Below are 26,841 nucleotides of genomic sequence, written 5' to 3'. Positions count from 1 at the left end.
TTAAAAATCTGACACTTGTTTTTAATTAAAATGCATTATAAATTACACAGTAAACATAGGTTTGGACCATCTAGAAAACCACAACAGCGCGACTCTCGCCGGACCTCAGCTCCCAACCTTCTTCTCTTCAGCGGCAGAGAACTGAGCGGAACCACGCCAATAATGTGAGTATTTGGGAGGCGCTTTCTCTGTTCCTCAGGCAGCAAAATTCTCCTTTCAGCGCTCATACACCATTTTTACATCTCATATGTAAGGCCACAAATGGCCTTTAAAATCAGGTTGGCAATAACCTCTTCCCTACCACAGAGTGCTCAGGGATGATAAATGAACCCGCACAAGACTAAATAACATGCTGGTGTGTATGCGTGCTGTGTGACACTTCAGTATGTAATTAAGTCTTGTGCAGGTTACTATAAATAGTTTGTAGGTATGAAATACCTGGCCTGTTTGTACCCATTGAAGACTAGAATAGAACAACTGTACATAAATAACCAGCTCAGCTACTGCTGATTTTGCAGCTTTCATTAGGAGGAGTATCAGGAAGTTCTTCCTTATGACTGGAGATTTAAAACATGCCCATACTGAAGCCATCATTCATCTGTATGTATTCACTGAAACAATAGAAACAATTGCAATTCTGATTAAGTACATTTTGGTTCTGATAACCTCTCTAATTCTATTCCTGAGTGGGCACAGCCCGACTTGATGTTATCTCATCACCAATTGCATGTATTTAGCACCTTCATACTTCTGCATAAGACTTATTTACATGCCTGTCTGGTTTATAGCCCCCCAAAATACAGCAGTTTGTTATCCCCACCCTATCAAGGAACCACATCCATTGATGACCCCCTCACAAGAGGCACAGATTGAAGTCACCACTGTTGTACAGTCAGCTTCTCATTCATCCCTAGCCAAGTGTTGGGTAATGTCGACGTACCAAGGTACCTGCACAGAAGGGAAGTGACACGTGGGTTACTCCAGCCCGGCCATCAGGAGGTGCAGCTCCCGGAAGGCACTACCGTGACGCCCGCTCTGTGATGCCCTGCTCCTCACCAGGCGACTCACTGTGCGCAGTTGTTGGTAACACATTTGACACTTTGTGAGCCTGCGGGGAGAATGAAACTCTCCTTAGAGACAATTTGGCGATACAGAGTAGTTGAAACTCAAATGGTGACAACACAGGAATAATAATAATAGTCGTTTTTGGGATAGGAAGTCCATCAGTGGTTATTAGCAGATACACACGACTTTAGAATGGGCCGAAGATGGGCTGAAACATTGTTACCAATACATTTTGCACATTTCAGGGAAGTGCTTGCAGAGTATTTTTGACCTGTTGCGTGTATGGCCGTGGCACGTGTGCCATGTGAATGACAGCTTCACATGGGATCACAATGGAACTTGTGACATGGATACATCCATGTTTTATAGGTAACTGGGGATCGAGGCCTATCCGAAAACATTCACGTACAAGTGCTGTTATATTATTTTGGAGGTGTTTTCTAAACATTGTAATTTAAATAACTTAGGGTAGATTTGTATATCTTTATTCTATCCCTTTTTTCTACTTGGATCTCAAATTGTGTTAAGCAAGCAAGGCTGTCGCCCGCTCCACCTACTCCCAGTCTGGATTACACATCAAATCAAAGGGATTTAACAAATGCTTAAAATACTTGTCAAATGCTCAGTCAATAATTTAGTCAGCAGAAGATTAACTTCAATTTAGTCCGATGTGGAACGGCACCGTTAAATCTAGCCATGCTTCTTTGCCCTGGCAGTAGGGGAGCGGGGGTGACCCGCAGACATGTCCTGTTCCGTCCTCTCCCCAGTGGTTTGGGGCACTGGCCATGGTTACAATGGAGGGAATAAGAAAATAATGAAATCTGTCGTTGGATTGGCAGAGAAGTAATTCTATGCAGAATAGGGGGTGCATTAGAAGTAATTCTATGCAGAATAAGGGGTGCATTAGAAGTAATTCTATGCAGAATAGGGGGTGCATTAGAAGTAATTCTATGCAGAATAGGGGGTGCATGAGAAGTAATTCTATGCAGAATAGGGGGTGCATTAGAAGTAATTCTATGCAGAATAGGGGGTGCATGAGAAGTAATTCTATGCAGAATAGGGGGTGCATGAGAAGTAATTCTATGCAGAATAGGGGGTGCATGAGAAGTAATTCTATGCAGAATAGGGGGTGCATTAGAAGTAATTCTATGCAGAATAGGGGGTGCATTAGAAGTAATTCTATGCAGAATAGGGGGTGCATGAGAAGTAATTCTATGCAGAATAGGGGGTGCATGAGAAGTAATTCTATGCAGAATAGGGGGTGCATTAGAAGTAATTCTATGCAGAATAGGGGGTGCATTAGAAGTAATTCTATGCAGAATAAGGGGTGCATTAGAAGTAATTCTATGCAGAATAGGGGGTGCATGAGAAGTAATTCTATGCAGAATAGGGGGTGCATTAGAAGTAATTCTATGCAGAATAGGGGGTGCATTAGAAGTAATTCTATGCAGAATAGGGGGTGCATTAGAAGTAATTCTATGCAGAATAGGGGGTGCATGAGAAGTAATTCTATGCAGAATAGGGGGTGCATGAGAAGTAATTCTATGCAGAATAGGGGGTGCATTAGAAGTAATTCTATGCAGAATAGGGGGTGCATTAGAAGTAATTCTATGCAGAATAGGGGGTGCATTAGAAGTAATTCTATGCAGAATAGGGGGTGCATTAGAAGTAATTCTATGCAGAATAGGGGGTGCATTAGAAGTAATTCTATGCAGAATAGGGGGTGCATTAGAAGTAATTCTATGCAGAATAGGGGGTGCATGAGAAGTAATTCTATGCAGAATAGGGGGTGCATGAGAAGTAATTCTATGCAGAATAGGGGGTGCATTAGAAGTAATTCTATGCAGAATAGGGGGTGCATTAGAAGTAATTCTATGCAGAATAGGGGGTGCATGAGAAGTAATTCTATGCAGAATAGGGGGTGCATGAGAAGTAATTCTATGCAGAATAGGGGGTGCATGAGAAGTAATTCTATGCAGAATAGGGGGTGCATGAGAAGTAATTCTATGCAGAATAGGGGGTGCATGAGAAGTAATTCTATGCAGAATAGGGGGTGCATTAGAAGTAATTCTATGCAGAATAGGGGGTGCATGAGAAGTAATTCTATGCAGAATAGGGGGTGCATTAGAAGTAATTCTATGCAGAATAGGGGTGCATGAGAAGTAATTCTATGCAGAATAGGGGGTGCATTAGAAGTAATTCTATGCAGAATAGGGGGTGCATGAGAAGTAATTCTATGCAGAATAGGGGGTGCATGAGAAGTAATTCTATGCAGAATAGGGGGTGCATGAGAAGTAATTCTATGCAGAATAGGGGTGCATGAGAAGTAATTCTATGCAGAATAGGGGGTGCATGAGAAGTAATTCTATGCAGAATAGGGGGTGCATTAGAAGTAATTCTATGCAGAATAGGGGGTGCATGAGAAGTAATTCTATGCAGAATAGGGGGTGCATTAGAAGTAATTCTATGCAGAATAGGGGGTGCATTAGAAGTAATTCTATGCAGAATAGGGGGTGCATGAGAAGTAATTCTATGCAGAATAGGGGGTGCATGAGAAGTAATTCTATGCAGAATAGGGGGTGCATTAGAAGTAATTCTATGCAGAATAGGGGGTGCATTAGAAGTAATTCTATGCAGAATAGGGGGTGCATTAGAAGTAATTCTATGCAGAATAGGGGGTGCATTAGAAGTAATTCTATGCAGAATAGGGGGTGCATGAGAAGTAATTCTATGCAGAATAGGGGGTGCATGAGAAGTAATTCTATGCAGAATAGGGGGTGCATTAGAAGTAATTCTATGCAGAATAGGGGGTGCATGAGAAGTAATTCTATGCAGAATAGGGGGTGCATGAGAAGTAATTCTATGCAGAATAGGGGGTGCATTAGAAGTAATTCTATGCAGAATAGGGGGTGCATGAGAAGTAATTCTATGCAGAATAGGGGGTGCATGAGAAGTAATTCTATGCAGAATAGGGGGTGCATTAGAAGTAATTCTATGCAGAATAGGGGGTGCATTAGAAGTAATTCTATGCAGAATAGGGGGTGCATGAGAAGTAATTCTATGCAGAATAGGGGGTGCATTAGAAGTAATTCTATGCAGAATAGGGGGTGCATTAGAAGTAATTCTATGCAGAATAGGGGTGCATTAGAAGTAATTCTATGCAGAATAGGGGGTGCATTAGAAGTAATTCTATGCAGAATAGGGGGTGCATTAGAAGTAATTCTATGCAGAATAGGGGGTGCATTAGAAGTAATTCTATGCAGAATAGGGGGTGCATTAGAAGTAATTCTATGCAGAATAGGGGGTGCATTAGAAGTAATTCTATGCAGAATAGGGGGTGCATTAGAAGTAATTCTATGCAGAATAGGGGGTGCATTAGAAGTAATTCTATGCAGAATAGGGGGTGCATTAGAAGTAATTCTATGCAGAATAGGGGGTGCATTAGAAGTAATTCTATGCAGAATAGGGGGTGCATTAGAAGTAATTCTATGCAGAATAGGGGGTGCATGAGAAGTAATTCTATGCAGAATAGGGGGTGCATTAGAAGTAATTCTATGCAGAATAGGGGGTGCATTAGAAGTAATTCTATGCAGAATAGGGGGTGCATGAGAAGTAATTCTATGCAGAATAGGGGGTGCATTAGAAGTAATTCTATGCAGAATAGGGGGTGCATGAGAAGTAATTCTATGCAGAATAGGGGGTGCATTAGAAGTAATTCTATGCAGAATAGGGGGTGCATTAGAAGTAATTCTATGCAGAATAGGGGGTGCATTAGAAGTAATTCTATGCAGAATAGGGGGTGCATTAGAAGTAATTCTATGCAGAATAGGGGGTGCATTAGAAGTAATTCTATGCAGAATAGGGGGTGCATGAGAAGTAATTCTATGCAGAATAGGGGGTGCATGAGAAGTAATTCTATGCAGAATAGGGGGTGCATTAGAAGTAATTCTATGCAGAATAGGGGGTGCATTAGAAGTAATTCTATGCAGAATAGGGGGTGCATTAGAAGTAATTCTATGCAGAATAGGGGGTGCATTAGAAGTAATTCTATGCAGAATAGGGGGTGCATTAGAAGTAATTCTATGCAGAATAGGGGGTGCATGAGAAGTAATTCTATGCAGAATAGGGGGTGCATGAGAAGTAATTCTATGCAGAATAGGGGTGCATGAGAAGTAATTCTATGCAGAATAGGGGGTGCATTAGAAGTAATTCTATGCAGAATAGGGGGTGCATTAGAAGTAATTCTATGCAGAATAGGGGGTGCATTAGAAGTAATTCTATGCAGAATAGGGGGTGCATTAGAAGTAATTCTATGCAGAATAGGGGGTGCATTAGAAGTAATTCTATGCAGAATAGGGGGTGCATTAGAAGTAATTCTATGCAGAATAGGGGGTGCATTAGAAGTAATTCTATGCAGAATAGGGGGTGCATTAGAAGTAATTCTATGCAGAATAGGGGGTGCATTAGAAGTAATTCTATGCAGAATAGGGGGTGCATTAGAAGTAATTCTATGCAGAATAGGGGGTGCATTAGAAGTAATTCTATGCAGAATAGGGGGTGCATGAGAAATACAATGATATGTTAACACTTAAGATGTTACCCAGCCTACGCCGCGAGAACAAACTAATGTATTCCAATGAAGGCGCACATAGTGCACGCTCAAGCGCTATGGAGCGACAGATAACAGGAGACAAATGAAATTGTTTTTGCAGTGCGACAGCCGCGTCCCGTGAGCGATCCGCTATGCCTCCCGATCTCCTAGCGCATGTTACGCACGCGCCGCACCTATAATCGCGGCCTTAAGTGTCACATATAAAGTGTCTGTGGAGTTAGACTTGGAGGTGAAGACTACAGGAAGATCTGGATTCCGCACTTAACAACAACGCAACAGTGAGAACGTGACTTTCTAAATGCTCTGATAATTTGTACTCTGCCTATCCTCCAAAACATGGGACGTCTCTCCTCCTGCATCTCACTATGCCCTCCCTATTGCCTTTTCTGTTTACTGTCTCCTCACTCCTTTGTGAGCGTTTCTGTTCTCTCCCACGTCTACTAAAATGTCCCTTTGCACTATAAAGGCTTATTGATTTAACAGCGGTGCATTAGAACAGCAATCTGAAATTACTGAGGGCTACCTAAGGGGATGGGGTGAAAATGTGTAAGTTAGACGCCATTTTAATTTAGCCACATTTTGCATTTATTGCTAAGTAGCCTCCCACCAGCACTGCTTTTTATTCCTCAGTATCATGGGTGGCCAAATACAGTCCTCAAGGGCCACCAACAGGCCTGGTTTTAGGGATAACCCTACTTCAGCACAGGGAGCTCAATCAGAATGACTGAGCCACCTGTGCTGAAGCAGGGATAGCCCTAAAACCTGGCCTGCTGGTGGCCATTGAGGACTGGAGTAGGACATTCCTGGAGTATATAAACCCCTCTGCCTAGACCAGGGAGGTGCAGTGCATTGCTGCCCAGCGAAGGCCTTCAACTAAAATAACCGCATTGATGCCAGCGCTGAATGAGCGAGTTGGAATTGCATTGCTCTGGCAGTGAATGGGTGAGGATCCGCAGATCTAGCCCAAACCGTGCAGAAGACGCTCAGGGTTAAGGAATTCTGCACACATGAAACACAAGCCACGTGGATTTCCCAAACCTCTCTTCACGAGATATATCCACGCCAACGGAAGGAGGCGCGGCCAGGATATCGGTGATCAGAGGGAGGAACTTCTGCAGGATCAGCTTCAACGAGAGACACCCAGTCTGTACATAACTAGGGAAGAACAATGTCATTACTAGCACCAGGAAACAAAGTATGTACTGTACCAGCACTCAACCCTCCAGAAATAATTCTATGCAAGATCTGATTATTGGTAAATAAAATAAATATATTTTTTTTACATTGAAAAAAGCGTCATTTGCTACATAAATTTTTTTTTGTTTCTATGTGACCGATCCAATCATCCAATTTCCCTCTATTGTAAAATCTCAGACCCCATTCGATACTTGCATTTCTTTCATATTTAGCATTGCCGTATGTCTATCCCAAGCATTTTTTAGTTTTTATTCCTTTACTATATTAGCGTCTACCACCTCTGCTGGGAGGCCATTCCCCGAATCCACCACTTTCCACAAAGTATTTCCTGACATTTCCCCTGAAACTGCCACCCTCCTGCTTCCGAGCGTGACCTCGTTCTAGCACTTCTGTGAAATATGGTTCCCTCCTGTACGTTGATGAAACATCTAAAAGTTTCCATCATATCCCCCTCTACCGGTTTCTTCCTAAACTGTACATATTAAGGTCCTTCCGTCTTGAGACCTCATCTGGAGTACGAAGAGGTATCACTACTTCTCTCGTTCTAATGCCATACCTCTCCCTATACAAAACATTGCTTCCTCCTGCTGGCTTTCCCCATTGCTTTGTGCCGAAGATAAAAAGAAGCCCAAAATGCTACATTCAGCATGACACATTATCAAGTTAAATACGATCTGTTCTTCTCATAAGTAAAGGTCAATCAATCCATCCTTTGGCCAAAGCAGCATATACGCCTGCACAGCACGTCAATGTCAATCCTACACTGCTGGCACATGGTCATCACAAGAATATATCAGGACCTGCCAATTAAGGTGAGGCGGGAGAGCCTAAAACAACAATTGGCAGGTTTGTGACCTCCTTGGTTTTAAGCTCACCCACCCCACTTTAATTGGCAGTTCCCGATATATACTTGTGATGACCAGTCTATTCAGACAAATCTTCATCCAGTAGAGAGGTACAGAGAGCTTGTGCCGGCAGTGTAGGATGTGCAGTGAAGGGGCGACATTGACGTGGTATGCAGGTGTATAATAGTTTGGCCAAAGGATTGACTAATGACCTTTACTTAAGAGAAGAACAAATCGTATTTAACTTGATAATGTGTCATGTTTGATGTAGCATTGGGGCTTGTTTGTCTTTCTGCCCAGTAGCGTTCCTTTCCTCTATAATAGTTGACATTAGTGCCAGTGATTCCAAATTCCGCGCTTGGATTTTCGCAGCCAAGTACGTACTTTTACACTTTGTGGCAAAACAATTTAATGCCAACCTCTTGACCTTGCCTCGGATACTTAAATCATGAATCATCATCTTTACCCCCATCTGGATTTTGTAAACACTGTTGGGGATCTGTAATGTCATTTGCCAGGAGGCCATAGTTTCCCTTCCAGACCACTGGTAACGTTCCTCACCTCTCATACTTGCTCTGCAGCAGTTTCTCAATCTGAGGCAGAACCGCTGTACAAAGATCCAGTTTCCATAGAGACCTGGGGATCAGGACAGGAATTTCAGTGGTAATTATAAGTTGGTACATCCCACCCATCAATTAAAAAGAAGTGAAACAGCCACACAATAAAAATGCACGGCCCGTTACTCTGACATAGCAGGAGATCCAGCACTCACACTTTCTGGTTGATGATGTTTAATAAATCCACCACCACAGAGAGATCATTAACAGCAACGGCAGAATCCATGGAGGTCTGCAATAAAAAATGCAAAGATACCATATTATGGCTTAATATTTTGGCTCTCACCTAGGTCTGCTTTAAAAGGAGCGTTGCATCTTGGGTGGGAGTGGTTTCATTTGTTCCATTGGTTTGAAGAAATTTGTCTCCGGAGCAGAACCATGTTGATTTCAGCTCAGGGGGGATCCACTGCTTCACGAGATTCTTACCTTAGAAGGTGCTCCTGGTAACCACTCCGACTGGGCACCCGATATGGCAGTTTAAATGTCCTGCGGGCCAATAGGAATCCGCAATGTGCCTCATTAGTACGCGGGAGATTTAAACTTGATACCAGCAGCGTCTTCTCCAGTTTGTCTGAAAGCAGGGTGGTCCCCGGAGCTGAAATCAATCCGTTTTGCTACAGAAGTCCCCTGCTTCAAACCCTAAAAGGGGGAACATTGTTTTTTTGTGGAGAGAACACTTCTTCAATCTGCTTTTTTGTGTATGCCTCCCACTTCATATTTTTGTTCTTGAATTTACATATACTGCAAAGTAGATCTTTATTTGTATAGCAATATCTACGGATATATCGCTTTACAGCAGTAACAGACGGCTACAATTATATGGGTTCCAATACAGAATAAGAGATGTAAGCATAAAAGAAAACATTAAGAACAGAGTCCCCCCCCCCCCCCCCAAGGAGTTGACAGATGCATATGCGGGGGGAAGGACATTGAAGCTACTGAAATGCTTCATTAAAGCGGTGAGGTTTGAGACAGCCTTGAAGGAGGAGAGAGAAGGTGCCTTTTGAGGGCAAGGGTATCCCAAAGGTGCAGTAACTCACGTAGGTTTGAGACGAGAAAGGGCTTTAGATACAAAAAGTGGTAGGCAGAAGACAAACCTTGAACAGAACTCGAGGTGAACAGGGATATACAGGAGAGAAACGAAGGCCGAGTTATAAGGACGAGCAGAGGGGTGTATAGGTTTTTTGAATGCACAGAAAGGAGGAGATATGAACACAATGCCGATGGGCTCTCACAATCTGTTCCTGCCTAGAGATCTATCCCTGGTCTCTCTCTCTCTCTCTCTCTCTCTCTCTGTGCGCTCTCCCTGCCCACCTTTGTGCACTGTTCTGGTCCTCATAACCAGCTCTGTGCTCTTGTCCGACAACTTCCCCTTCTCCTGTCCTTACCTTGACGTCCCCGGTGCTCCACATGGCTCGCACTGTATCGAGGTTGTGCATTCGGCTGGTTAACACCATACACATCGTGTCGTGCCCTTTCCGGATCTGAGACACGGCTTCTTCATCTATCACTTCGGCTGCAGGGGAGCCCTTCACTGCCTACAAGAGGAGATGGGGTGGGAGAGAAGCCATGATTACTGCCAGGGTGGGAAAGAGGAAGATCCGAGACACAGATTAATCTTCCCTTTACTTGCCTTCCTCTGGGTTAACATTACGCATTTCACAGCCATACAAAAGAAGTTTGAGAGACACACTGACATTGGGGGATGCTACAGTGGAATCGATCATTTTTGAAGGCCGATAGTGAGATGGTACTAAGGGGTACAGAGAAGCACTATTTAAAAAAAAAATGATATATGTTTTATTGTATTTTTTTTTTTTTTTAAACCCGGGACTGAAGCAAAACATTTTTTCGTCCACTTCAACCGCTGGTCTGACACCATCATTCTTCTCTGTTGCAGGACGTCCGGGGGAGCGTAGCGCCCAAATGAGCAAGACAAATGCAGAAGAATACAACAGCATATAAACAGGTGAGTGCACATGCAGAACTGTGTATATAGAGTCTGAACACACACACACACACACACACACACACACACACACACACACACACGGGATCATTGTGTCTGCACAGCTACCAATGTCTGAATGTGCTGCTAAAACCTCTGGGACTGAATGGGTTAATACGGTGAGCGCGCGACAGTTAGAGGGCATCAGGGGTCAGCAGCAAGTAATGGCAGAGGGTACCATTAACCCCAGCAGCACCCCTGATCAATGTTCTACTTACCGGCAGGAAGTCTGCTGCTTTGAGGCCAATGGGCTCGTTGCGGGTGGCGGATATGACAGGGGGGTCGTTGTGTGGCACAGGGGCTGGCGCGGCAGGGGGGTCCTGGCATACAATAGGCGTGGATGCAGCTACCGGCGGTCTCTGCAGTTGTTCTGGCTGAGGAGAGGCAGAAGTGGGTCAGACCCAACATTAAGCGGTGCCCCAGAACACGCCCTTGTTGTAAATCTGCAGAGCACTGTTAAGTGGCAAACCCCCCATAAGACCGATGTACGAATGGCAGCGACATGTTTGAGGGGTTATATAGTGGTGATTGATGCTGGTTTACCAAAATCTGACAGAAGTATTTTTAAATCAAAGTTAGTCTGTAAACATGGTGAGCTGAGATTTGGGAGGAGTTTGATTTCCTCTGGCTGATCCTTTTTGTCTCATGTGACTGTTTGTGCAACAAGCGTTTGCACGGGCAATTATAGAATTGAAGCAGAGGGTCTGCGGAGCTGAACAACGCTCATTTTACCTCCAGGGACCCCCTGCTTCCCAAGATACTTACCTCCTTAGGGGGGTGCCGGTAGCAGCTCTGGCTGAGCTGTGTGGGGGACGATCGAAATGGTGGCTTAAATGTCCCGCAGGCCAATAGGAAGCAGTGATGTCATCCCTTGTAGGCTTCCTATTGGCCCGTGTGACTGGGGGCGTTAAATCTGTGGAGCTGCTACAGGCACCCCCTACGGAGGCAAGTAGTTCAGGAAGCAGGGGGCTGCTGGAGCCGAAATTAATGCGGTCCAGCGCCGGAGGACCCCCCCCCCCCGCTAGCCACCTATTAAAAAAAACAAACATGTTCTGCTGCTTTAAAAGGCTCCAATCAATGCAATTTGTATTTTATTTCCAGGGGAACAAAGGCAGCCACATCTTTGCTTTTAGCCAGTTCAGATTAGATTAAGGAAACCAATTACATTGTTCAATTCTTTACAAAATGTTGTGTTTTGGCTGGCACATTTAACCCCCTCCCCCCCACCCCAAATGAGAAGCAGGGCATCACTGAACACCTCCCCTTCTTTAGGAATACTAAACCTCTCTACAGCCAGAGATCTGAAGAATCTGCTCCTTTCTTACTAGCCAGAGAGCTGCAGAGGGCTGCCTAACGCCATGCCCAAAATGGTCCTGCAAGGCATCGTGGGGCCCCTCTGGCAGTGAATGGACAATTTAACCCTCTGTATGCTGGGTTACGTACATTTCTCTTGTTGGCAGTGGCAGGGGCGGGGACATCAGGAATGGGTGTGGCTGCTTCCTTCGCTACGATGAGCTCTGTAAAAGCAGAATGTTGGCATCAACACGATCCACCTCAATGGCCGCACATCGTCCACGCAGAATAACTTCAATGTTCCATAGGATTCAATGACGCGCCAGCGGGTTCAATAACCCTGGTTACACCCCGTTCCCACCCCTGATAAGGTGTCAGGTTTAAATCGCCCTTCTGGTCTCTCTTACCATCCTCAGGTGGAGCTGGGAAGGGCTCACTGTTCCGTGGGGGGGTTCGTGCTGTGGAGGAGAGAACGCGAATGACAAAGACTCTCACATTCAGAGAATATGGGTGAGTGTGGGGGGGGGGGGGGAAGGAGCAAAATAAATATATGCAGAGACAGTGGAGGGAGAGATGGGGATACGGAGAAAAGCGAGAATAATATGTGCAGTGGAATACGGTCAGTAGAGAGATGGGTGTGAGAGGTCTTAGAGAGCTGGCACCAGAAGCAGACTACGTCAAACACGTCTCCTCCCCCACTCACAGATGGCACTCCGGGGTTGGAAGATCTCCTTATAGTCCTCAGGATTCTGAATCTCGGCTGTTGATTCTTTCTCCTCATCATCACTGCTAGGACTTGCCCTGCGAGAATTAAAAAAAAAACACGTTCCAGAGCGAGCAAGCATGAACGAGACAGTGAGAAACACGTTCCAGAGCAAGCATGAACGCGACAGTTAGAAACACGTTCCAGAGCAAGCATGAACGGGACAGTGAGAAACACGTTCCAGAGCAAGCATGAACGCGACAGTTAGAAACACGTTCCAGAGCAAGCATGAACGGGACAGTGAGAAACACGTTCCAGAGCAAGCATGAACGCGACAGTGAGAAACACGTTCCAGAGCAAGCATGACCGCGACAGTGAGAAACACGTTCCAGAGCGATAAAGCATTAACGCGACAGTGAGAAACACGTTCCAGAGCAAGCATGACCGCGACAGTGAGAAACACGTTCCAGAGTGACACAAAAATGGCGGGGAATATGAAGTATTTTAATCAATCTGGTTCTTCAGAGGTTAATGTGGCTACAGTTTGACTTAAATAATACAAAGAAAGGTCTATTATCTGTTAAACCATTGGCCAGGCCGGTGCTGTATGGGACTGGTAGAGTCTACAGATAAGGGCCTTTGCTTTGCCAGGGATGGGATTAAATGATGGCTCTGACATTTGTATAAACGGGACACTTTTAAAGGTACTTCCAAAGCATTTCTGGAAGGGTTCTACAGAGTGTCAAGGGGCGTGACTGACCCCACCGTTCAACAGATACGAAATCCTGAACCTGACACCTACTCTGAGATATAACTTTTAGATATTTGTAAGCGTTTCAAGGAGACGAACGCAATAATGCCAAAACACTTCCTGTCTAGGAGGCGGGCCGGGACAGATATCCCTTTGTCACTAGAATTTAGGAGCACGCCGTAGTATTGTTACATTCAGAAAACTCGCCTCAACCTGTTGACGTGACTCACGTGTGCCGAAGTATTAGAGAAATTAAGATGAAGTCTTTTATATATTCAGTCAGATTTTAAACGTCTTTACAAGCGTTTTTCTTTTTTTATAGCTTAAGTCATAAATGTCAGCCCGGGCTGATTTAAGACAGGGGGGGGGCTCATGTTGCTTCAGTGGGACAAGAATGGTACATAAAGGCTTAGCAAGAAGTTCAAGTCAGAATTCATCAAGGTGTGTTTTTGGATCACACACACGAGTTCTCATCCTTCCTACGCCAGCGACGTCTCTGGGAAAAGCCTATGACATTTAACATCGATAGGAAGCAGGGGGCCTCCGGAGCAGAACCGCATTCATTTCAGGTCCGGAAACACTTTGTTTCCAGAGAAGATGCTGCCAGTATAGTCCCGTCCAGGCGAAACAACATGGAGCATTAAATCTCCCATGTGACAATGGGAGGCTGCGAGGTCAGCCATCGCAGCTTCCCAATGGCCGGTGACACATGGGTATATAGACCTCCATGAACTACCGGCAGCACCTTCTCTGGTGTCTTGTGAAGCAGGGGGCCTCCAGAACGGAAATGAACACTGTTACATTCCATAGACCCCCTGCTTATGTAAAAAAATAAGGGGGTTGGGGGGCAAGGTGGGACTGCTCCCTTAAAATGGCAGAGATGGTGTTATCTAGCTGCAGGCGTTCTAGTCAATGCAACTACAAGATATTTAGCAGGTTGGCATCTTTAACCACATCGGCTCCTGCTTGGCTGCTCTCTCACCTCTGCGGCTTGCTGCAGGTAGTAGATGGCCTATCATAGATGCGTCTCAGTGAGGATCCCGTTGGTGTGGGTTGGCTAATGGGTATTTCCCGTGGGAGGGGACCCTGCTGGGCAGAGCCGGTCATCTTAACACGAGTCAGGTCAATCACAAAGGAGGAAATATTGGACTGGACACTGGAGACCCCGATCTGCAACCAATGGTCAAAGGTAGAATAAGATAACTGCATCCTCCTCAGTGCTGGTAGCACCACAAGCCCATTCTTTCACCTGCTCCATTAACTGGGCCCTGGTGTTCCTTCAACAGGACCAATACAAGGTGACCAGTGGTAGTCTGGTCAGAAATCTATTATCCTCTATTCCCATGAGACAGCACTGGGCCCATAGAACTGGCATCTATTGATCTTCCCAACAAAGACTCACCGATCTCCCATCCACAACACAGAACTGGCATCCATTGCCATCTTACCAGTAAAAAAGATGGCACCCCTTGCCCTTCCCACTCCTGATATGCTCCCTCTGAGGCAAAACCAAGTACTGGCATCAACTGTCATTGACAACAGGCTTCCAATAACCCTTCCACCCTTGAGACAAGGACTGACTCACACAACCTGTCTTCACAGAAATGAATGCTGGTCCTTGACACTGGCATCCAACATGCAACTAGTTCAGTACCTGATGCCCCCTAAACCTGCCCCCTGTCCCGCCATCGACCTGACAGACTTGTGCTTCATGATCGTCCTCACCAGCTGGTTGTTGCAGATGGCAAGGTCGGAAACCTTGCCCCATGCCACGGGGACAGTGTCGAAGCACCGCTCTGGCTCCCAGCCGTACACACGGAGAACATCACGGCCCCCACAGAACAGGCAGCCGCCATCACTGCTAAAAAGGATGGCCCTGTGGGGCAGAAAATGGTGTTGCAATCCTACTCCAGTTTACAAACAATGTGCATACAGATACGTCCTGTGGGACAGCGCCCCAAGCCAGAGGTGATTTTAGGGCATAAAAACAAACTAAACAATGGTATAGAATGATGCTCAACATATTTAGAGAGCATCCTAATTGTTCTATAAATGGGAATCATTCCATTGCTATGGATGGTGTTGCTGGACCTTCTGGCAACATAGGGGTTCAATTTAAACTAATCTTAGAATACGTCATTTCCTTTATTTTGCACCCACATATGTTGGACCATTGTGTGGTGTAATGAGGGTGCCTCATTTGTTGGAGATAGGGTATCATAACTTTTAATAGTTGGCTCTAAACAAGTCAAGAATGTCAGTTTTAAAGAACCATTAACTCTCTCTCTTATTTTTAAACTATGTTTGAAGCAGGGGGTCCCCGGAGCGGAACCACATTGATTTCAGCGCAGAGGACCCCCCGTTTCCGGAGATACTTACATCGGAAGGGGCTGCCGGTAGCAGCTCCAGCTGGGCACCCAATATGGCAGTTTAAAAGATCCCCTTAATAAGAAGCCACAACGTCAACCCCTTGCGGCTTCATATTGAACCACGGGACCTTTAAACAGGAGAGATACCGGCATCACCTTCCGATGTAACTATCTCGGGTAGCAGGGGGTCCCCAGAGCGGTTCAGCTGGGACCACCTGCTTCCCACACGGGGGGGGGGGAAAGATTTTTTTTATATTTGTCAAAGGCAATGGTGCTTTCAAATGGAGTAGTGTGGGTGGTGTGTGTGGATACAGATAGTTACAGATAGATACAGGCATTCAAAATCTAGAGAACGCATAGCCTGAGCAAAATAATAATTAGATTTTTTTTTATTATACAGCGTTAACAGTTTATGCGTTTTACTGTACAAAAAATAATTGGCACGCACAATAAAACCCAAAGATTTTATAATCTAAGGGAGAGAAAGTGAACTGTGTTTATTCTCACTGAATTACTCCTACATCCCTGTAACCGCAATGCACTGTATTAAGCTTCCAAATTAACAGAAGTCAGGCAGCAACACACACACACACACACACACACACACACACACACACACACACACACACACACACACACACACACACACACATCCTAAAAGGTAAGATGATAGTCAAACTATCGGATCATAGCAGGGGTCAAAGTCACACATCAGCCCTGATCTGCTTTGTGACAGAGGACACTTTATATGTAAGGAAGCAGCACAGCGGGGTTGTATCAGTCCTACAGATCGATGTGTCACTAGGTTTCTGCCATACTCTGGGGGACCCCCAGCCAGGCTGTGTTTTTGAAATAACCATACATTCAAGCACTTATATAAGCCAAGTTCATGTATGTGTTATTGCTAACTTATTGATTGTTCCCCAAATCTGTTCTCCCCCTGAGGAAAGGGCTTAGGAGCCCTGTCCCATTATATCTCTGGGATAGGCAAACATGGCTTCTGCAAGTGGTCAGTGAGCCAATTAAGTAGAAATGTCGCAGTTCTACATGCAGAAGACTGGAGAGGTGTTAAAAGGAGATTACTGCAACAAGGTCACTCATCGATAAAGCGCCTCCCCTCCCAAATAAATAAAAAAAAGTTAGCACCATCCTTGCCCCTTACCTGACCGCGATGGTTTCCACCTCAGTGCAGCCGACCAACTGAAATTTCTCAAGGTCCCAGAAGCGTACGGTTCTAAAGAGAAAGATCAGAAAGAGTAAGATCTGTATCTGTAAAGGCACCGCTTTCCTCCCGCCTGCCTCCTGCTTACCGGTCTGCCCCTCCTGATGCCAGCAGGTACTCATTGGGGTGGAATTCTACAATATTAACCGGTCCCGTGTGTTCTGCAAACTCAGCCATGAGCTTCCCTGCGGTCAGGTCCCAGAGCTGGGAAAAGCAGCACCATTCAGTCAATACATATTACACTCGTCTTTCATTGGGTTTTTCACCAATGTTTCAATCATCTGTGTGTACAAGCTAAGGCCGCGTCCATGGATAGTGCTTGCGGGCGGGGGTGCGCTTCCGCTCGGCACTGAGCCCCTACGGTCGCAATGAGGGCGGCTTTAGTAGGGGCTCGCCTGCGCTTCCGCAAGCGCGCGGAAAGTGTAGGTCTTAGGGAAACTTTAAATCTTCGCGCTTGCCGGAGCGCAGGGCCGGTCACGTGAGCGGTTCGCCCAAAGAGGGCGAACCAGCTCCGTGACGTCACGGGCCCGCCCGCCGACACGCCCCCGGACGGCGCGCTGTCTAAGGCCAGGGAAAGCACCCGCTTTCCCTCAGCCTCAGCGCCTCAGCACGCCAGCAATAACCATGGCCGAGGCCTAAGACAGAAGTCTCTGGGGCAAGGTCTGTAAAGATGCACTAGAAGAGGAATCCCAAAAAAGCATCTTTCAGCATCAAGCTATTATCATATACCTATATATTATCTAGATATAGGATATATATTCAGCACTCAATAGGTTAAAAAGAAATTCTCATAAGGAATCTTGTGGGTAGTTTGAAACTAATAGTATACAATGTTATTGGTATCAGGAACAACTTGAAACCAAGTAAAATGACACACATTTTAGTGATAAGACTTGTTGTTGTATGCACATTTTAAATGAGACTTGTTTTTGTAAGTTCCTAATGTTCTTAAAATAAAAAAAAAAGGTACTTGACGACAATAACAGAAAAACATGTATGTACACAAGTACATAATTTAGTTGGCTAAAGCGGGTTAGCGGAGACAGTAATTTATAGCTCTTTGATCAAAGGGTATAAAAAGTAGCTCTCGCAGGTATAAGCCACTGCCTTCAGATACTTGACATTGAATAGAAGTATCTAATATGTATCCTTGTTAAAATGCTGCACTGAAGAAATAAAGACTGCTGATTTTGAACAGCTAACCTGATCTTCGAGTATTATATAGTAAGGGTTTTTCTAACACAAGCCATTCTGGGCCTATTCTGCCGTCTACAAAGTAGTGCTTTTCTAGAGCAATTAAAGACTTTTTGGTGAAGTTAAACATTCTAATAATATCTTGATTAGAATGGGATATAACACCAGCAACAAAGGAAATGATTCTTTACAGTAAGGGCAGTTACAGTGTGGCATTCATTACCCATGGAGACTGTGATGGCAGATACAATAGATATCTTCAAAAAAGGCTGGACATCTTTTTAGAAAGGAAAGGTATACAGGGATATACCAAATAAGTAAACATGGGAAGGATGTTGATCCAGGGAGTCATGTGATTGCCAATATTGGAGCAGGAAGGAATTTTTCCCATTTATGAGACATCATTGGATAATGTTTCACTGCAGTTTTTTGTTTGCATTCCTTGGTCAACATGTGGCAAATACTAATATAGGACAAGTATCTGTCGCCTAAATTTAGCATAGGTTGAACTCGATGGACATATGTCTTTTTCAACCACATCTACTATGCAACTAGAACTATAGGAGGTGTATCTCCCCAAATTAGAATTTCACATAGAGCAAACCTAATGGACCCATTTATTTTTCAACCTAACCTACTAGATAACCATATAATATCATCAACTCCTATATGGGCGTGTCATTTTTTCTGTTATCATTTGTTTAAAAATACAAACCAAAAAAACACAACCTTTGACATAGCTTAAACCTCCCTGTTTAACAGATCTACATCAAATGTAAGAATCTGGTTCCTAATCATTTCCACGGTAATGAGCAGAAATAAAAATTGGATGTGTTTTCTTGACATTGCAAGCATTTTCTTTTTACGGAGACTAAAACGGCCCATCTGCTTTTTCTCCCAATATTAAAATGTTAAATACTTATCTTAATTTGTGATTTTTTTTTAGGAATTCAATTGATTAAAACTGTATAGATAAGAGGGAGGTGGAAGACGACGGTTTATTTGCAAGTGACTAGAATCGGGTTGTTATTGGCAGATAGCCTTTTATTTGCTGCTCTGCAATGTACAGAGCAGAAAAAAGGATGACTAATTATTATCAGGTGTTTTTCCTGTGGAAGCCTGTTGTGCGTAACTTATATTAGTATAAAACAGGACTTCACAGACTTCTTACCACCTGAAAGGATCATTTGCTTAAATCTTTACCTTTACAGAGTGATCATCTGCAGACGATGCTAACCATTTCCCATCTGGGCTGAACCGGAGACAGCGAACAGCCTGTGTGTGACCCTGAAAAACACACACAGTGAAACACAAAACTCAGACACATATAACCTGCACACAATTCTAATACACATATGCTTTAATTAAAAGTACACTTAAAAACATACAAAGTGGGTAGCATAACCACTTTCATGGGTTTAAAAACACAAACCGTGAAATAAGACTGAATGTCCTTAAAACTACTCCACGCACAGTGACATAGGCACAAGTCATATCCCGAAAACCCGGAAAACTACCAGAGAGTTATCCCAACCTTCAAAAGTGGGGATAAAAACAGGGTCTCAAACTACAGGCCAATCTCTCTTCTCCCAATACTATCCAAAGTCATGGATAAATTAAGCAATTATACCAAGACAAAACCCTGTTCATTTAATGGAACCATGTATTGTCATAACTGTGCCCGAGACATACATGAAAACGAGAGGTAACGCAATGTATTACTTCCCGATGAAACATTTTATAAAGAATAAATAAAAGAAGAGAATATAGATGGTAATGCCACACGTGCACAGTGGCTATGCATAGCTTAATAAGGCTTCTGCCCCTCCCAACTAATTTGAAATACACAGTGGGACCCACACAGAGAGGCAACCCCATAACAATGAGCTTCGCAATTACTCAGAACATGTACCTTGTAGCGAAATACACAGCCTTTTCTGCGCACGTCCCAAAGCTATAATACAACGAGAGACAAGGTTAGGATCAGAATGATAAACGTTAGAAGGCACAGAACAAGGTTATTAGCATTCGGATACACTGCATGTACCCCATCAGACAGCAAAGAGCAGTTTTATTAATCCCAGTGCCACAGCACTGGTTACACATTTTACATCGGTTTCCGAAGGGGTTTTAACACGTCAGCCCCCAGAGTGCTGCATAACGAGGGGATGGCCATCTATTCAAACTTAAAAAGGAAACATCAGTCATTAGATACTGGGTTAGGAATTCCCTCAAATCCCATAATTCCCTGGTGCCTGTTTCTTCAATGACTTCCAAATCTCTATTAATGGCAGCAAACTGCGGGGTTGGCAAGAACATTGGGGAATTTGTTCACAATCCTGTGTGTTTTTTGTTAAAATCAGTTGCATAGTATTAGATCATTCTTACTGCATCCTAGGCCATATTGTGTGCCCTGGGAAGCAGGCGCTTCACCAAATCCATCAGCAGCTTAGATAATTGCAAGGGACTGCTGCATTTATTAAATGCATCAATAAAATATATTTTACAAATATATATATACCATGCTGAATCCATATTGCTAATGTTACAGTTGGATGTGCCGGACAGTTTCCGGTGCTTCCATACTGCTGATGCTGAAACACTTTTCTTTACAAATGATATATGTTTGTATGTTCTGGCAGCTTTAAGGGCAGGAAACACAAATATATAGATATATAGATAGATTGTGTAAGTGTGACATTGAATGAAGAATGTAGACACAGACAGTCATTTAGCTTCATTCAATTTGTTTGCTTATTCACTTTTCTTTGCATTTGGACTGAACTTTTTGTAATATGAGAAAAGAAACATTAAAACATGAGTATTTTTATATTCTTCATGTTCTGCTGAAAAACACATGATTTATCTAGGTTTGTATTAAGAGTTTTGTTGTTTTGAACATTGTAAGCACAAAAACTCGAAATGGTCCTCAGCACCCAGGGGCGCACAGACACCCTCAGCACCCAGGGGCGCACAGACAAAAATTATATTTTATATCTGCTACATCTGAAGAAGGACCACAATGCTAACTGAAATATGGAGGATTTGTGTAACTTGTGCACTGGGACACCCTTCAAAAACAAGTGCCTTACTAAGTTTGCTTTAATTTTGTAATGTTTACATGCACTCGTGCCTGCTGACACATATTGACATCACACGGACCAGAAAAAAAACCGCGACGGATGACCCAGAGATTCACACCTCCATTTTGTTTCCCGTTGAGGCGCAAAACTGGCGGGACCTTACCATGTAAGTATCCCGGAAACCAGGAGGCCCCTGGAGCTAAAATGAATGTGGTTCAACCCTGTAGACCGCCTCCTTCTTACCCATTCGCGCTGGTTTTGCAGCCGGAAGACTTTAGTAAAAAATCCCTGTACACCCACAAATGTATGAAGAAAGATTACATAAAATGCTGTCAATTTTCTAGGAGGGGCGCAGCGGTTACAGAGGCCCCGCGCCCTTCCCCAGGGCATTTAAATTAAATGCCGGGGGAGACGTGAGGCCTCCAACATCCCTTACCTGCTGGCGACGGCAAAGGACGCCGCAGGGTCACGTGACGTTTCGCAATGGCAACGCGTGTCAAATAATGCTGTGGGGTCACATGATGTGACATCACATGACCCGCGGCATCATTTGACGCCGGTCGTAGGAGAGGGGGGCGCGAATGTCGAGGCTGCGAGACAGGGGGGCACAGGTCAAAAACTTTGCGCACCCCTGTACTATACGGGATATTGGAACATGTGGACCTCTGTGTACTCTGAAACTGAACAACTCTTGAGAAAATGGGTGTGCACCACTACTTATTCCCAGCGAAGAACTGGAATCCTATTTGCAAAGCTGGTATAGAATACAAAGTATAGGTAGTATTTATAGGATTGAGATGACCTCTGTTATTTAGATTACAATGCGTCCTGGTGTAGGATGGTTCCTGGCCTAACTTTACCTTGATGTTGGTGTCCATGGAGCCAGATGCAACAAACTCTCCATAGGGGTGGAAGTCCAGACTGCAGACGTTCGCTTTGTGTCCCATTAGCGTCCTCAGAACTGAAACAGAAGAGGCAGTGACTCGAGTGCTGAGCAGCAGGACCCCCTTAGCACTGCCACCTCCGTGGCCCCAGACCTTCCGGCACTTCCGCATCATGTGACCGCTCTTTGGAGCGATTACGTGATGCCTTTTCAGTTCCAGCCCTTGGGCCGGATGTGACTGGAGAGGGTGCGGAATGCCAGCAGCGCTCTGACCGCATACAGCCCCTACAAAACTAGCAGAGGACAGTGACGTTATTTCTTGATGCACGCCGTACGTCATTAGGGCACTGAAGGGGTTAAAGATGCAGTGAAACATGCCAAACGTAACCCTTTCGCTGACAGAGTCCTACCATCCACAGCTGGAAAAAAAAACCCCACATTTTTAGGCCGTCACCTTGTCAAACATTTTTACGCTTCACAATTAATTTTACCTTTCTTATTATGAGACAGCAATTCAGAGATATCAGCCCTTCACTTTTACACTTTAAGGCTGCGTTTGTACTAGGTACGCGCGACGGAGCACAAGGCGTCACCCGAGCGATGTATGCTTTTTAGATGGAGGCGATGGGGAGGCGTCACCAGGGTGGTTCGTTCTCATTGGCTAAACTGCCAATTTTATAACGGTCGAAAAGTCACCAATTTCATGATTGTGTGTGTGAATGTCACCTCCATCTACACACATGATCAGGGCAGTTTGGACTAGAACAGTGGTGGCCAACTCCAGTCCTCAAGGGCCACCAACAAGTGGGGTTATAAAGGATGTCCCTGCTTCAGCACAGGTGGCTCAATCAGTGGCCCAGACAATGAGTGAGCCACTGATGGAGCCACCTGTGGTGAAGAATGGATAATCCTTAAAACCTGACCTGTTGGTGGCCCTTGAGGACTGGAGTTGGCCTCTCCTGGACTAGAATAACCCTTTCGCTGCCAGAAAGGACTGCAAATCATGGAGGCTGCACCTTTAGCTATTGGTCACCCAGGTACTGACAGTTCTACAAGCCTCAAGTATAACACTTACTCTTGGCTGCTTCCAGGTCCCACACCCGCAAGGATCCAGACTGTGATCCAGCCACAATCAGCTCTTCTGAGGTGTTAAACCTCACGCTCTCCACAGGAGAGGTGTGTCCTGTGAGACTCTGCAGGGAGGAGGAGAATTTATGGACACGTGTGGATACAGATAAACCTCGAGGGACACAAACGGCTCGGTGTAGACGGGGTCCTCACCATTATGCAGTTGGGTTTGTTAACAGACCACAGGTTGACACGACAGTCTTCTCCTCCTGTTGCCACGAGACGGCCTGAACTCTTCCCCAATACCACTGTAGACACACTGCTGGCATGGGCGATGATCTCTTCTGTAAGAGAAACAATGAGGCAAGGAGGTGAGAGAAAGTAACAAGGATCATACAGGGAGGAGTACACATGGTCAGGGAACAAAGTAACACAGGTGTCAATGTATTAGGGGTACACACGATTTAAATAGTGATGGCATCACACAAGGTCGACACACTGATTGCTCAAGTGCACAAAGGATTGGATCACATATCGGTCAGCTCATGCAGAATCAGAGAAGTTGTGTGCACACAGCAAAGGATAACCAAGTTATCAGCATGCAAAGAGCACAAGAACACTAAAGGTTCAGCATCCAGAACATGATGAGAGAAAAATTCAGCATGCGCGCACACACACACACACACACACACACACACACACACACACACACACACACACACACACACACACACACACACACACACACAGAACGGGATCTGAGAGCTCACTGGATGCACACAATATCACAGATGGATCAGCGCACATCTGCAATGGGATCATAAGGGATCAGCAGCTCAGGAACAGACAACGACCGCAAAAGAATCAACCCCAGTTCCATAAAAAGGTCCATACGCTCATCTCCAGGGACTCACGCAGCTTCCATGATGTTTTTGTTGGTCCACAAGTTGCCATGTCTGTGCCGTGAGGGGTGTCTGGGAAAGCGATAAACCCGGATCGTGTTCAGAGGGGTTCAACCCCCACAGAACAGCTGGGAATAAGTCGCCGTGTTGAGATTTATGGCTTCCAGACTGATACCAGAGAGCAATCCCAGGCCCTAAAAGTCATAGGAAGTGATAACAGAGGTTAGAGAGTGTAGTAATAAAACCCCAAACACTTTTCCTACAAATGTTACCTGCCCCTGGGTAAACCACCCCAACTGTATATTATCAGATGCGTAATCTACTCCTGTTCTCCCAGCGCTATAACAGAGAGCTAAAGAGAGGAGAAACGGAAGGGATTGTGGGTCCTGACAATTTTCCCCTCAGGCGCCTTCACTACGCACCCCACATTCTTCTCCTTTATAGGACACCGCAACAATATGAACACGTTCTTCTGTGCCTTGCTCTAAATCACCACTCATACCACACGGTCTTCAGTAACACACACCAAGGACATTGTCCTCACATTTTTATCACCATGGTTGCATGTCCCTCAATGGTTTAGTGAACCTTACCAGCGAATACCCTCCATCTTTTTCAGCTTCCATAACCAATAGTCAGACCCAACAGCCACGAATTCCCAGCACTGGCCTCTCCTCTTCAGTCAACTGATGCGTCATTTAATACCTCATTGATATACCAGCTTGTCTGTCATGCTCCACTCAAACCACGTCTCCTTTTCCATTACCCTAATGATACACCAGGATCATTCTCTTATACTTTGCTCAGACCCAGCTTCCACCTCTAATATACCATGTTCTGTCTCCTGCCCCATTTATACATCATAACCTAAATATCCACTCACTTCCAACTCAATACTCTCATATCCCACTTCTAAACCACCTCCCTCCTATAATACCACTTATACCGGCACCCTTCACCAGTACTACACGCATTCTCCATCACCCCGTGTAATACCCAACAGCATTCCGCAATACCCATAACCAATCTCCTCCTTTTCAGTCAATTGATACCATATATTACTTCTGTAATGCTCCATTGATACACAATCTGCCTCCCCTCACTTCATTAATACACCATATCCATGGTACCCTCACTTCATAAATATATTATCTCTATATCCCCTCTCCCTTTATTAATACACCATCTACTTCCTATCATACTCCACTCACTTAATACTCATTGATATGCCTTCTCCATACCCCCAATGTAACAATTACTCCAGTGATACCCCCATCTCCCCCTCTAACACCCCCTCATTTAATTAATACTCCTCCATTGATATCCAATAATGGAAACTCCCCTAATTCAAAACTCTATTAATAAACCACCTCCTTTCTACCACAATCCCTAAACTTCATTAATTCGCCATTAATGCACCATCTCCATAGTCCATTAATACTCAGTTGATATTTAAACTCCAAACTCCCCACTGCATTAAATAATACTCCATTGATAACCCAACTCCCTCCTCTCAAACTCGGTACACTTTCTAATACTCAATTGACACAACATATTCACATGTCATCTCCACATAGCTTCCCTGTATTAATACCCCATTGTTACCTCTACATACTCCATTTCATTAATACACCATCTCCATACCTCCCACTTATACTCCATCTGCCTATTAATACTCCCTCATCTTATAAACTCCCTACAATTTCTAATACTCAATTGATACACCATATTCACATGTTATCTCCACATAGCATCCCTTTATTAATACTTTATTAATACCCCATTGTTACATCTAAATACTCCACTTCATTAATACACCATCTCCATACCTCCCACTTCATTGTTACTCCATTAATATTCCATTAATACTCCCTCGCATACACTTACCTCTAATAAACTACCCCCACTCCCACTACAGCCCATTCACCGCCTCTCCGTAGTTACCTCAGTAACTTCTCCCCCCGGGAACCTCCTTACAAGGCGGGCTCCGATTGGTCGCTCCCTAACAACCAGCTTCAAAACAAATCCACTTGTAAGCCCCGCCCCCCCCCTCTGGAAACGAGGGTTGCGTTAGCCGCATACGTCAACGCGCTCAGCACGTCAACTGGGCTGTGAGGCGTACGGCGGCCATGTTTGTTACTGGCAAGATTCCCCAATTGAAACAAGAGGGTAAAATGTAAAACGTACACATTTGTCACGGCAAAACTCGAGGGCGCGCATGCGCAGTCGGCGAGCGCGAAGAACGCTTTGCCGAAAGCGCATACGCGATCGGCACTTCTTGTCTGCGCATGCGCGAACGGCATTAATGTGCAGCACCTGTAAAAAAAAAAAACTTCTTACTTAAACTGCGCTTATAGTGCCGGCAGCGTCGCGTCAAACAAATGCATTGTCGCCGTTGTCGGCGCTTATAGTCCACGCGACGGCGTGACCAAGCGACAGCGCTATCAAAAATCTGGTAGTCACTGATATTTGATTTTTTTCCGGCGACGGTCTCCCCTTGCGGCCAATCAGAGAGCTTCTCCGTCCCTCTGCCCTCCCCCTTTCTGACGTCACTGGCCTTGTAGCCAGCAACGTCGCCTAAACTTACAACTATCGCGAAGGCGACGTCATCGGTCGCGTCGCCGGCAGTATAAGCGCAGCCTTATTGATCTTACCTTACACCCTTATATACAGCTGCAGTGTTGGGAATCCCTGCTGTAAACTTCAGCCGGCGCCGCAAACAAAAAGTATACTAAAGGATCTGCATATAAGTAAATGCAAAGAGAATGTATGATATTTATGTCCCTGGGGATACAGGTTCTCACAAGCACGAGTTCACCTCCTATGAAGGCTCCTTATATACAGACAGACCCTCCAACATTTGGCACATAAACACAGGTACACTTTATTCGCCCCGTCAGTGTGGTATAGAGGAGCTTGCAAGTAGGTCACCCCTCAGGAGGAGGCACAATTACACGTAATTTACTACATGCAAATATATTATCACTAAAATCTGTGTATTTATGGATTTACAGTATATACACACACAA

General features: G+C 44.7%; 1 protein-coding gene across 5 annotated transcripts; it reads right to left on the bottom strand.

Moving 5' to 3' along the window:
- On the bottom strand, window positions 1-25,842 carry KATNB1 (katanin regulatory subunit B1). Of its 5 annotated transcripts, none has more exons than XM_075576534.1 (21): window positions 25,757-25,842; window positions 23,825-24,006; window positions 23,124-23,254; window positions 22,918-23,035; window positions 21,820-21,920; window positions 19,789-19,830; window positions 19,080-19,163; window positions 16,771-16,886; window positions 16,623-16,694; window positions 14,817-14,967; window positions 14,074-14,261; window positions 12,341-12,438; window positions 12,045-12,095; window positions 11,788-11,861; window positions 10,563-10,718; window positions 9,725-9,874; window positions 8,492-8,568; window positions 8,281-8,355; window positions 6,716-6,832; window positions 941-1,108; window positions 1-611 (listed from the first exon to the last, which is right to left on the bottom strand). In XM_075576534.1, exons 2-20 carry the CDS (start codon window positions 23,862-23,864, stop codon window positions 976-978), a joined length of 1,974 nt encoding a protein of 657 aa, XP_075432649.1. In that variant the 5' UTR covers window positions 23,865-24,006; window positions 25,757-25,842; the 3' UTR covers window positions 1-611; window positions 941-975. The 5 variants fall into 5 exon arrangements, with proteins under 5 accessions (XP_075432649.1, XP_075432652.1, XP_075432648.1 ...); XM_075576537.1 differs by having other exon boundaries at window positions 23,805-24,006; window positions 25,700-25,813; XM_075576533.1 differs by having other exon boundaries at window positions 25,700-25,813.
- Window positions 25,843-26,841: the final 999 nt, after the last annotated feature.

This window comes from Ascaphus truei, chromosome 19 (assembly GCF_040206685.1).
Source record: "Ascaphus truei isolate aAscTru1 chromosome 19, aAscTru1.hap1, whole genome shotgun sequence".
Classification (NCBI taxonomy): domain Eukaryota; kingdom Metazoa; phylum Chordata; class Amphibia; order Anura; family Ascaphidae; genus Ascaphus; species Ascaphus truei.
The sequence above is the reverse complement of the archived record's forward strand: the minus strand, read 5'-3'. Positions and strand labels throughout refer to the sequence as shown.